Here is a 13,741-nt window from a genome sequence, read left to right as displayed (position 1 = left end):
GATGAGGAAACTTTAAGTTCACCTGTTTGATCCACAGAGCAAGTGAGTGGCAGAGATGTTCTGAACTCTGTCCAATTCAAAAGCCAACAACTCAATCATAATGCTATATTGCCTCCGGTAATATTGTTCCTTTTAGTTGGATGTGTTTGGTCCAAACATTTCGACCTTAGATACAGCACTCCTTCCAGATTCCTTCAAAAGCTTAAGTAGCATCAGTGTAGTGAAAAATGAATTTTAAGTCAAATTGATTTGAGTGCCAATTCTGCCTCTTGTTGGTTCTATGACTCTGGCTTAGAAAAACTAAGTGACTTGCCCAGTTTTTCTCCATATAAAATAAGGACTGTGATATCTACGCTCTAAGTTATTATACAGATTTTGAAATAAAATGCATGGAAAGCACTCAGCAAGACACCTGGCACATTCATAAAATAACACTCCCTACCCCTGGCTCATGAAATAGATGCAAATCGAGGACGAGAGTTATGGATGTTTACATTGTACAGCAAAATGACGACTGAACAGCATTCTGACTAAATCTGTATTTAAGGAATCTGAGAGTTACCCTCTTGAAATTCTCTGGGTTTACTCTGACCACTCAGAAGCAGTTTGTTCTGTGAACTAACAGAAAAGTCACTGATGAGAACAAGCGTAATTAAGACAGAAGAGAAATGTGCCTCTCAACTTTACTAAAATATTAGTTATTTAAAATTCCTTGGCCAAGAACTTCCACACTTTCTTACCTGATCCTAGTGGTTTCTGTGTATTGGACAGCCATGAGCTGAGAATTTGAGCCCTGTTCCAGAGCACCCTGGAAGAAAAAAAAAGACTTAATGCCATATAATGAAATTAGATGAAGATCTTCCTATATTGACTCACTTTACATTTACTAAACTCTCATTAAAGTATTCATATACCGGGGCACCTGGGTGACTCAGTCAGTTAAGCGTCCGACTTCAGCTCAGGTCATGGTCTTGTGGTTCATGAGTTTGAGCCCCACGTCAGGCTCTGTACTGACAGCTCGGAGCCTGGAGCCTGCTTCGGATTCTGTGTCTCCCTCTCTCTCTGCCCCTCCCCTGCTCACGTTCTGTCTCTCTCTCAAAAATAAGTAAACGTTAAGAAAAAAAAATTAAAGTATTCATATGCCTTTTTTTCATGAGTATTCTGAGAGATCAGGTTCACATAACTAAATACCAACAGAGAGATTAGAACTCTTCTGGTCACGCTCTGGGCTGAGAGAAGAATCTTAAGGAGATTAAAACGTTAAGGCATTTTCCCATAAAGTTTAAAAATACAGTCCAAAAGCTTAGTTCAACTACCATAAGTTTTATGACCAAGTCGTACAAATATTACTGAACATATAACAACCTGTTTGTCTAAAGTAATTATTTTTCCAAGGCAAGTTCCTGAAGTGTGAAAGGTTCATAATGAAACTGGATCCTACTGTTTACTGAATGAAACACAAAGATCTTCTCGCCAAAATGTACCTATGGGCTAAGCCATCATTAAAGAGATTTCAGCGATGACTTTTCTGGCCAGAGAACAGTCCAATATGGAACGATGAGTGGCCCACATATGCTCTACTGGGGACCTGTCTTCTTTCAGCACCTGCTTGGCACGGAGCCTTCTTCTATTCCTTGCCGGTTTTATAGACTCATCTTCTGAAGTCTTTTTTAAGGGGATCAGAGTTCAAGGGCACGTTACCAATTATTATCTTAGGAAGTGACCTTATTATTACCCTGTCAAAAGCGGCTTAAGGAACTGTTTACTCAGAAGACTATTAGCATTTGTTCATTACTGTATCCATCCATCCATCCTGCAGTAATCAACTTTTATAGAGCACTTAGGACAGGCACTGACTGGGAAGACAGACATGTGGAAACAATACAATGTGATAAATGCTAAAATAGAAGAACATACAAGGAGTTAAAGGGGAAAAAACAAAGAGGGAACAATTTTGTTTAGTGGATGGAACCAATATGCAGGGCTGAATACTGGGCTAATTTCTGAGAGTAAAATGCCAAGGGTCTAATTTTATGAAAATCTAATGTAGGGGTTACATATAACAGGTGTTCAATAAATGCTTATTTACTTATTTATTTTTTAATGTTTACTTTTGAGAGAGAGAATGCTTATCTCATGGGCTCATGAGTTCCAGCCCTGCGTCAGGCTCTGCACTGGAAGTGCTTGGGATTCTCTCCCTCCCTCTCTCTCTGCCCCTTCCCTGCTTGTGCTCTCTCTCTCTCAAAATAAATAAACTGAAAATATAAATTTGACATACCCCTCAATAAATGCTTATTTTTTTAACGTTTATTCATTGGGGGGGGGGGGGGGGGCAGAGAGAGAGAGGTGGAGACAAAGGATCCGAAGCAGGCTCCAGGCTCTGAGCTGTCAGCACAGAGCCCGACGCGGGGCTCAAACTCATGAACCACAAGATCATGACCTGAGCCGAAGTCAGATGGTTAACCGACTGAGCCACCCAGGTGCCCCTCAATAAATGCTTATCTAAACAAAATTTTTAAAAATATCAACAAAATGAAAGGTGCCTGGGTAGCTCAGTCGGTTGGGCGACTAACTCTTGATCTTGGCTCAGATCATGATCTCGAGGTTCCTAAGATCCAGCCCTGAGGTGGGCTCTCCACTGACAGCATGGAGCCTGCTTGGGATTCATTCTCATTCTCTCTCTCTCTCATTCTTGTTCTCATTCTCTCTCTCTCTCTCTCTGTCACTCCCTGACTCGGGTACTCTGTCTCAAAATAAACAAACATCTAAAAAATATGTATCAATAAAATGAAAAGGAAAAAAGAAAAACAGATACACAATAGTAAACTCACTGATATGTTTTCAAGTAGTAAATAAAGCCAAAATTAAATTATAGCTAGCTGATAAAAACAATGTTTAAAATTAAGATTAAATATCTGGTGAATTTTTTTATTAAATTTTTAAAATATTTTTATTTATTTTTGAGACAGTGAGAGACAGAGCATGAGCACGGGGAGGGGCAGAGAGAGAGGGAGACACAGAATCCGAAGCAGGCTCCAAGCTCTGAGCTGTCAGCACAGAGCCTGAGGCAGGGTTTGAACCTGTGAACCGTGAGATCATGACCTGAGCTGAAGTGAGATGCTTAACTGACTGAGCCACCCAGGCGCCCCTGGTGAATTTTAATGTTTAATTATTTTGAGAGTGAGAGCATGAGCAGAGGAGGGGCACGGGGGGGGGGGGGGGGGGGGGGGGGGGGAGGCAAGCAGGCTCCGTGCTACCAGCGCAGAGCTCAACCAAGAGCCAAAACCAAGAGTCCGACACTTAACCAACTGAGCTACCCAGGGGGTCCCAATATCTGATACATTTTAAATGATTTTGCTAGTTTGGCACATTTGAAATTAACACAGAAGTCTGAAAGAAACCAGACTTCTTTCTCTAGACTCAGAAATGAGTACACAGACTTTCGCTGTTACAGAGACATTAGAAATAAAAATTAGACATGCCATTTAACCTAAGATTTAGACCAATTAACAAAAGAACCTCTGAAAGGGGCGCTTGGGTGGCTCAGTGGGTTGAGCATCCAACTTCGGTTGGAGATATGATCTCACAGTTGGTGAGTTCAGGCCCCACATCAGGCTCTCTCCTTTGTCTCCCTCTCTCTCTGCCCGCCCCCCCATTCTCATTCTCTCTCTCAGAAATATTAAAAAAAAACAAAAACAAAAACTGAAAAACTGTCCAAGAGGCTTTTGCATTTTTAGCTACACAGAATTTAACAAAAGGTCATAATTAGCAAAAATATGACACATTTACATATAAATGATGTTAAAATTTCAATTACGCTGTAGATTTGTCTGTTTTTCCCTTTAGTTCTACCACTTTTTTTGCCTATGGGTCTATATATTCAGAATTACATCTTCTTGATTAAATGCTCCTTTTATAATTATGAAATATTCTTGTCTCTTACAATATTCTATCTAGAAGTCTCTGATTAGTACAGCCACACCAGATTTCCAACGGTTAATATTTGCATTGTATACATACTTTCCCACACTTTTATTTTCCATGTGGCTTTCTATTTAAAATGTTACTTCGTGTAAACAGCATATACTTAGGTCTTTCCTTTTACAAAATCTAGTTTGACAATCTCTCCCTTTTAACTGATGTGTTCAGCCCATTAAATGGAATTACTAGTATGGCTGGGTTTAAGTCCACTACCTTGGATTATATTTCTTTTTATCCTATTTGTTCTTTATTCTTTTCCTACCGTCTTTTGGTTAAAATACTTACTTTATAGTATTCCAATTTTATTTCCTGAATTGGCTTTTTAGCCTTACTTCGTTGTGCTAGTTTTTAGTGCTTGTGTTAGTGTTTAGTAACACAGTCTACCTTTAAATATTATTTGGACAATATAACTTTATAACTCCATTTACCATTCTCTGTTCTTATTGTCTTATATTTTACTGCTACAAAAGCTATAAACCCATAAAATTGTTACAAGTTTTCCTTTAAAAAAACAACAATCTTTGGGGCACCTGGGTGGCTCAGTCGGTTAAGCGTCCGACTTCGGCTCAGGTCACGATCTCACGGTCCGTGAATTTGAGCCCCGCATCTGGCTCTGTGCTGACAGCTCAGAGCCTGGAGCTTGTTTCGGAATCTGCGTCTCCCTCTCTCTCTGCCCCTCCCCTGTTCATGCTCTGTCCCTGTCTGTCTCAAAAATAAACATTAAAAAAATTTTAAGACAATAATGTTCTAAAGACATTTAAATATACATATATACATAAAATACTTTTATAAAAAGGCCATTTATTTCTCATAGATATTTACCCATTCTGGTGCTCTTCCTTCCTGCTAATCTGGAGTTGTGTCTGCTACCGTTTCCTTTAGTCTAAAAAATTTTAGTAGTTCTTATAGTGCAGATCTTCCAGAGACAAGTTATCTCAGGTTTCATCTGTCTGAAAATGTCTTTATTTTACCTTCATTTTTTTTTAATGTTCTTTTTTTTTTAAGACAGAGAGAGAGAGAGAGAGAGAGAGAGCAAGCACGAGCGGAGGAGGGGCAGAGAGAGAGGGAGACCCAGAATCCCAAGCAGGCTCCAGGCTCCGAGCTGTCAGCACAGAGCCCAACGTGGGGCTCAAACTCACAAGCTGTGAGATCATGACCTGAGCTGAAATCAGACGTGCATCCGACTGAGCCACCCAGGTACCTCTATTTTTCCTTCATTTTGAATGATATGTTCACTAATTTGCCCCTTTGCCTTTTCTAGACTCACAATCTAGAAAGGGTAGAAGTATGAAATGGGACAAGCCAAATCAAGGATATAATACTTAAGAGATCACAGAAATTTCAAAGAAATGTCAATTTGTCAAATTTACAGAATATCTTATCTAGACTAGTGGATCCTTTTAAGCATCTGAAAAGAGTGGTTGTGAGGAAAAAGAGGTTGAAATGAGGAAAGACTAGGCAGAACAGTTATAACTCATTACACTAAGGAAGAGAACCAGAGGAATTCTTTGTATGTTTTAGTATTGACAACAGCATAAGCAGAATGATCCTTCTTCTGACCAAGAACTTCTTTTATCCTTGACAAACAGATTCATCCTTGTCACTCGTTTCTCTGGAATAGCTAAGTGTCTCACACTTCTGATCATTATCTAAGCTCATAACAGAAAGATATATACCCAAGATAGCCAAGAGATAACACTTGAGATTAAACTCCAGGTCTCCTCATGTTCAAAGGCTGTGAAATAAAAACAAAATTCTCTTCTTTACGTTAAAATTCCTTCAAGATTAGGGGTGCCTGGGTGGCTCGGTTGGTTAAGTGCCTGACTCTCGATTTCAGCTCAGGTCATGATCTCTGGTTCGTGATGGAGCTGAGTCCACAGGGGGTTCGGCACTGGGCATGGAACCTGCTGAAGATTCTTTCTCTCTCTCCCCCTACCCCCTCTCTCTCAAGTAAAATACAGTAAGATAAAATAAAATAAAGTAATAACATTCAATAATTAAAATTAAAAATATAAATATAAATCAGATCAAGTCCCTCCCCTGCTGAAACCTCTCAATGCTGTCTTCTCAAACCTGGGATGAAATCCCAAGTTCTCACCGTAGACTATGAGGCTACAAATTAGCCTCTGCTCCCTCTCCGATGACATCTTCTACTATTCGACCCCTAGGCATTGCAGTCCAGCCTTACACAACTTCTCGATGTTCCTCAAATATCCAGACTGTTTTCCTCCTAAAGATCTTTATATTTGCTGTTCCAGTTTTCTGTAAGCTCTTTCTCTAGATTTTCCCTTGGACCTTTGCATTGTTTACGCCTTCATTTTTTTCTATTGCAAAAGCAACGTTCTCACCAAATCCTGAACACACAGGAAAACGACATTTGCCTCACCTACTGCAAGGGAGACTGTGAAAAGTGACAAGAGTTTTAGCCACCTGAACACTGGCTAAAGTCTAGGCGAGATCCCTAAAACATTCTGCATAATCTTCCAAGCTCTCTCTTCCCCCACACCCAAAGCTAGAAGCAAAGAATTTCCAGTTGTTGAGGTCACAGAGTAGAAAGAATCTGGGTTCCCTAGCCATTGCTTGAAAAGAAGGCATTCTAGGGGCGCCTGGGAGGCTCGGCCGATTAAGCATCTGACTTCGGCGGCTCAGGTCATGATCTTGTCATTTGTGAGTTCCAGCCCCATGTCGGGCTCTGTGCTGACAGCTCGGAGGCTGGAGTCTGCTTCGGATTCTGTGTCTCCTCTCTCTGCTCCTCCCCCACTCACATTCTCTTTCTCAAAAATAAACATTAAAAAAAAAAAAAAAGGCATCCTGGAGAGCTGTATCAGACTTTGTGTGGGTGAGAAACAAATTTTTATTCCGTAAGCTACTGAGATTTTGAGGCTAGCGGTTACAACAGCTAGCATTAATTACCTTGGCAATACCTTACTCAAGTGAAGTCTCTTTATTTTTTTATTTTTTTAATTTTTTTAACGTTTATTCATTTTTGAGAAACAGAGAATGAGTGGGGAAGAGAGAGGGAGACACAGAATCTGAAGCAGGCTCCAGGCTCCGAGCCGTCAGCACAGAGCCTGACGCGGGGCTCGAACTCACGAACCGTGAGATCATGACCTGAGCCAAAGTCGGACGCTCAACCAACTGAGCCACCCAGGCGCCCCAAGCGAAGTCTCTTTAGAGAAGCCTTCTCCAACCATTCAATCTAACATAGCCACTTACCTCTCAATTTAACCTCTAATCTCCAACCCTATTTTTTCTTTAGAGAATTCTCTAACTTTGAATATATTTAAATATTTATTTTTTCTTTTGTGATGAGAACTTTAAACATAGACTCTCTTACTAACTTCCAAATATACTATACGGTATTATTAACTATAGACATCATGCTACATGTTACGTCGTATAACGTATTTATTTTGTAACTAGGAATTTGTACCTTTTGACCTCCTTCATCTATTTCACCCACCCCGCTACCCCCCAGTCTCTGCATGTGTCCTCTGTATCTAGTTCAGTTTTTTGTTTTGTTTTGTTTTGTTTTTTTACAGATTCCACATATAAGTGAGCTCATGTAGTATTTGTCTTTCTAAGTCTGTTTTCAACTTTACGTGTTTGTGCATATCTCTCCCATCAAAATGTAAGCTCCAGGAAGGCAGGGATTTTATCATACTCACTACTGTGTTCCAGGATCTAGAACCCGTAGCCGGCTCATCATTACTACCATAGGTACTAATGGTGGGGAGCTTGTAATGTGCCAGCTGGTAGTCTCAGCACTTCAGAAGCAATAATGAATACCGGATGAATGATGCAATGACCACAAACGGTGCTGTGGGGTAAACCATGTTAACCTGGAAGCCCAACCGGGGTGCCTGGCTGGCTCGGTCGGTAGAGCACGTGGCTTCTGATCTTGGGGGTTAGAAGTTTGAGCCTCATGTTGAGTGCAGAGATTACTTTAAAAAAAAAAAAAAAAGATGGGAGCCCAACTAAACAGGCTGTAAATAAGAGTTGTCATTAACCTGGAGCCCCACGTGTGTAAGTTCAAAACGTCCTCCTTGAAGATGTGCCTCCACTTTCAAGCTGTCCTACGTCTCAACACCCTCTTCTCGAAAAGCTCTTGGAAGACCGGAGATGAGCAGTACCTTTTATCCTACCATTTGCGCCCAAATCATTCGACATACATGCCCGTGTAGAGGAAGCCCTGGCTTGAAAGTAAATGTGAGGGAGAGAGCAAGAAGCAGCACCTGCCCGAGCAAGAACTACTCGTGCTGTTGAACCGGGCGGACGGCGTTCATTGCCAGTGCCGGCCACGTCTGAGGCAGCAGGACGCAGCGGGAAGCGGCTGAAGTTCAAGTTTTCCCAATTTTACAGGGAAGAAAGCAATCCATCTGAGGGGAGACTTCCAACAAATGTGCCAACCGTTGTTTAAAAACAAGCACAGGGGCGCCTGGGTGGCTCAAGTTAGTTAAGCCTCCAACTTTGGCTCAGGTCATGATCTCATGGTTCGTGGGTTCGAGCCCCACATTGGGCTCTGTGCTGACAGCTCAGAGCCTGCATCAGATTCTGTGTGTGTGTCTCTCTCTGCCCCTCCCCCACTCACACTGTCTCTCTCTCTCTCTCTCTCTCTCAATAAATAAACATTAAAAAATTAAAAATAAAGACAAGCACAAACAAACCTGAAGAATACGGGTTTTCTGTTGATTATTCGTCATTCTTCTGGACTTGGTCCTTTCCACTTCATGCCTATGAACCCATCCTCGAAGCTCATGATTTAACCTATAAAATAATGTAGTTAATTAAACATACTTCCTAGAAACAAACGTCTCACTCTTGGTCGAAAATGAATTTAATCCTATTCTACAGGTTCCAAATAGCATCCCGAGTGCCTGATGATTCAATGCTGCTTTTTCATTGGAAAAAGCTGAGACACTAATGTCCAGTTCGTTTTGACACGACATGGATTTTTATACAGTAGCCTCCTCGATCATGAGTTCAAAATTAAAAACAGCCAAATACCTTCCGAATGTAAATACTGGATGCACAAGTTTTTTCACAAAGAGAGTATTTCCTACTTCTGCTCTTGGGCCACATACACACCAACAATGGCGATGCTGGAGAGCATTTAACAAATGGGTGCGTGAAAGCCTTTGAAAATCACTCTCTTTGGGGAGAAGGAAAAGAATGAACTCAATTGCTCAAGAAAAAATAGTGGGGGGAGAAATAAATTTCAGTGCACTGTAACCCAAAATGCCCAACACTGGGAATATAAAAGGGCTAGTTACACCTCTAGAATCACCGCTCTTCAAACAGTTATCTTCCTAACTTGAAGAAAAAGGTGCTGTCAATGTTACCGCCCTCAAGTCAAACATCCTGAATTTTTGTATTAAGATCGTTCTGTAGTTCTCAGATAAGGCATATACTTCAATAGGCAACCCCAATACCCTCACCCGAAGCAGACCCGTCACCATCTTCAGCAGGTTGGTGGGGGAACTGGACAGCAACTGATACGCCATGGTCATCCGGCAAATAAGCAGAGGTCCTCTCAGCCACTTAGCTAATCTGCACGAATAGTTTTCCCGGTTTCAAAGCCGAGCCCAGGAGCCCACTCAGGTATCTGCAACAGTCTACAACACTCACCTGAGAGATTCTGTGGTGTTAATCAGGGGCTGACAAGGAGGGGGAGGGATATAGAGGAGTGGCTCTTCGCTGAGCACCATCAGGGCCTTGTCATTCGAAACAGAATGATCGTATCTGGAAAACATAAGCACAAAATACATCTCCTTGTGTCTTAAATTCCTAAGTCGTTTGCTGTAAGAAAATCATCACTAGCATTAACGTTTTATGGAAATAAAAATATACGGAGCAAGTACTACGTACCAAAAACTAAGGACACGATGGTAACACATGACCCACAGAGCTGCCGGAACACAGGTGACACAGTAAGGGGGGAAGCAGGGGCACAGACCCACTGACAGGAAAGACAGTACCACGTGACCAGGACTCAAGTTTCATGGTCATTCACAATTCTGTGACGACAAAACTGAAGTCTCCCTAAAACCATGTGTGACAGGGGCAAGGAGAGGCATCAACACCTACAGGCGGTGAAGTGAAAGTGTTGAAAAGTTGAATATAAATTTTAGAGTCCTGGGGGCGCCTTGGCGGCTCAGTTGGTTAAAACGTCCGACTCTTGATTTCAGCTCAGGTCATGCTCTCATGGCTCGTGGGATCGAGCCCCACGTCGGGCTCTGTGCCGTCAGCGCGGAACCTGCTTGGGATTTCTCTCTCCCTCTCTCTTTCTGCTCCACCCCTGCTCACATGTGTGCTTTCTCTAAGTAAATAAACATTTAAAAAACGTTTAAATCATGAAAAAACCTGAATCGCTAATAAAACACCAAAGTAAAGTTAACCAGTCACCACTCCATTAGCTTCAAAAATCCACTTTCCTAACCGTCACGCTGATCTACACCACGGGAGCTGATATCCAGGGTGTGATGGAGGGAGCACAACCGAGGCTGGACATCAGAAGCCGAGCTGCAGGCATCACTGCTATTTATTCTCACTCTGCTACCTTCACCTTTCTCACTCAAAACTCTTAGATCGGTCTTAAATTTCTTTACACTCAATGCTCTAGATTTAGAAAACCTGGTATGCTAAAACTCAGAAAGAAAAAATATAAAAACAAAATTAGACACAGCTAGACTCACAGTTTTCATCAACTCATCGAACCACTATTTACTGCATACCAACCGTGTGCCAGGTACTGCGCTAGGAACCCAACAGGGAACGAGAAAAATGAAGTCTCTGTCCTCAAAGACCTTAAGGGGGAAGAAGGACCAACTATAAGAGAACAAACACATAAAATAAATTCAAAGAAAGAATCTAGGTAGCAAGAGAAAACCTGTGGCAGTGGCTACTTTAGATGAAATGGTCTGAGGAGATGGTATTTAAGTCAAGGCCTAAAGGAAAAGAGGGAGGCACTACTATAGAAACTGGGGAAACAGTGTTCTCGACAAAGGCAGGTGGGGAGAAGGTGGCCGTCAGGAACTCAAAGAAGGACTACACACCAGCTGAAGAGTTGTGAGCAAGTGAGGGAGGCACAAGACAAGCTCAGGAAGACTGCCTGGATCCTAACAAGGAATTACTGGAACATAACGAGAGGCTCACAGAAGGAGAGAGGTGATAGGGTTCAGTTTACGCTTGTACCCCGCCACTGTACCAAAACTGGATTCGAAAGAGATCAAAGCGGAAACCGGGAGGCCGGCCAAGAGGCAGCTATCATCCAGGCAAGAGCTGCGACAGCACGACTTAGGTGCTGGCAGTGAGACGGAGGGGAGCAAACCAATGCAAGATACTTTTTGGAAAGGTATCAATGGCACCTGTTGAAAGGGAGGAATCAGCGTTTCCGGCAGAAGCAACGACGGAATGAGGAAGACCGTTGTAGAGAAGGGGCTGGAAGATGAACAAGAAGACGGACGCAGGGGTCCACCGTGCACGTGTTAAGTCTGACATGTTAAAAAAAAAAAAAAAAAAAGAGATGTCAAGCAAACTACTGGGTGGAGGAGTCTGGAGACTCAGAAGGGAAGTCTGGGTGGGAAACACAAATTTGGGAGTTGTCAGGATACGGAGATATGGGCTGTGCGCTAAATTACGGACGAGTCACAGAGGCAGAAAGAAAACTAAAATACCCACAGTTCCAGAGGATGAGGTTTGGATGGAGGAGGAGCCCAGAAAGAGGACTGAAGCAGAGGTCTGTGAAAACAATGGAAACTGAAACCTGGAGCGACACAAGGAAGAAGGTCCCCAGGAAGGAGGGACCCCACGGCTGGACGTGGAGGAAAGACCAAGATGAAGACAGAAGTTTCCGCTGAATCTGGCAACACTGAAATAACCGGCCTCTGTGACAAAAATAATTTTGGCAGAGTAGAAAACTAACTTCAAGAGATGAAAGTTACAGACTTCTATGTAAGCCACACACAACAGCTGAGGACATACAGATCATTCTTCCTGCAAGTGGCCCCAGAACATTCTCCACGTCCTCTCTTCTGCCTCTGGGAGTTAAAACGTTTGAATAACACAGAAATGGCAGCACACACAGGTAGTAACAGGTAGCACACACACCACCCTGAAATTAAGTGTTGAGGGAGAAGGGAAGAAAACCTCTCCTTTGCACTTGATAAACTCTAAATGCCTACAAGAGGAGGCTGTCTGCTAGACTCAAAGCAAACAAAAAATACCACCACCACCACCACAGACCTGTCTCGTGTGCCTTAGGTTAAAAAATCAGGTCTTCATACTTAGGAAAATATAACTGCTGCTGTCCATCACAGAAGTCTAAAATTACTTTTGAAAATATATTTTTTATTTATAATTTTATTTCTATGTGATAAACCCTACTATAATGACTTCTGCACATCTGTGCTCACTGGCTTTTTCTATCAGCCAAAAATATTCGTTGGAAAAGAGAAAAAAGTCTGATAGGAGAAATACCAGGAAAGGACCTGGGTGGAGCTAAAGGGAAAGGAAAAGGGAGAGTCTCAGCCAATATGCAATCTGGAGACAATCAGATCCACACTAATCCTGAGACGGCCAGCGTTCTAGGCTGCTTGCAAACAAATCATATTGATAGAAAACATTTTAGCAAATAAATCACTACCGCAGAGGACAGTGCTATGGGAGGGAGAGTTAAGTGATCAAAGCAAGAAGATCACACTGGTGGACTGATACCTATTTCAATTTCCCAAGCTGCTCAATAATAATCTTAGATATTTCAAGAGATTTGCATGTAGCCAAGAATCCATAATCTTGTCCATTTTTTTGTTGTTGTTGTTGTTTTTACCACCACCAGTAAGCCGAAACAGGCCATGGTGACTTTGGGGTGGGCAACAGTGGACGGCTTGCATCTCATATACTACTTTGAAAGTTGACAAATTATAGCCTGAAGGTCATTCAAATATCTGGGTCGAACTAGGATCATCAGAGCACCGTGTTTTCCACGTCACCTTACTCTACCACAGACAGATTGATGAAGGTTTCTACTTGTTGTGGTTAGTTCAACATAAATAATATTCTAGTAAAGGCTATCTGAACTTCACTGCAAGTATGCAATCAAGAACTCGTTCTACTTTTTTAACGGCCTGCAATACGTAGCTGAAGGGCACAGTCTGCACTCTCATAAACCCGAAGACTATCAAATTTAGAACGTAACTTCTGACAGATCTCACGTGGACATCAGAGCTCAAAATTACACGTAGAACATGTAGGGCAAACTTGGACAAATTACTTAGTAAAATTAAAGATACTACTAAACTCTAGCGAGATTTAAAGATACTGTTAAGTGAGTACTAAGATCACTATGTTCGAAGTACGGCTGATTTGGGCACGAGAGAAAAAGCAAGAGACGTCATAGAATATCATCCCACATTATAGCACCTGTCACGGGTGCTGCATCACACTAACTGACAAGGAACTCTCTGGATTCTCCGCCACACTTAACATCGTACTTTACACATTGCAGATTCCTAAAACAATGAACACTAGCATTTTTTCCTAGGAAGGCTAAATGGACACAAGCCCACAGGACTATGGTAATAATTTCATTCAATGGTTTGGCTGTCACAGTAAAAGTTTAAAAAAAAAAAAAAAAGATTCCCCGATGGCTCTTGGCCTGTAGAGCATCACAGAGTTACAAGTACACAGATCTCTAAGGGTCCTAAAGCATTACACTTTGGCAGCAATGGCTGCCACACTGGGATGTCCCTTGGTTCTGTTA

The 13,741-nt window shown here is 42.0% G+C and overlaps 1 protein-coding gene across 5 annotated transcripts in view; it reads right to left on the bottom strand.

Moving 5' to 3' along the window:
* The window catches only part of ATF6 (activating transcription factor 6), a 196,978-nt gene that overhangs the window by 113,848 nt on the left and 69,389 nt on the right, over positions 1-13,741 (bottom strand). For all 5 annotated transcript variants that reach the window (XM_027075083.2, XM_027075084.2, XM_027075082.2 and 2 more), the window contains 3 exons: positions 9,610-9,723; positions 8,649-8,748; positions 741-808 (listed from right to left, as the gene is read on the bottom strand). In XM_027075083.2, the coding sequence (XP_026930884.2) occupies positions 741-808; positions 8,649-8,748; positions 9,610-9,723 (282 nt within the window). The remainder of the gene's footprint in view (positions 1-740; positions 809-8,648; positions 8,749-9,609; positions 9,724-13,741) is intronic.

This window comes from Acinonyx jubatus, chromosome E4 (assembly GCF_027475565.1).
Source record: "Acinonyx jubatus isolate Ajub_Pintada_27869175 chromosome E4, VMU_Ajub_asm_v1.0, whole genome shotgun sequence".
Lineage (NCBI taxonomy): Eukaryota > Metazoa > Chordata > Mammalia > Carnivora > Felidae > Acinonyx > Acinonyx jubatus.
This window is presented reverse-complemented; position numbering and strand designations above follow the sequence as displayed.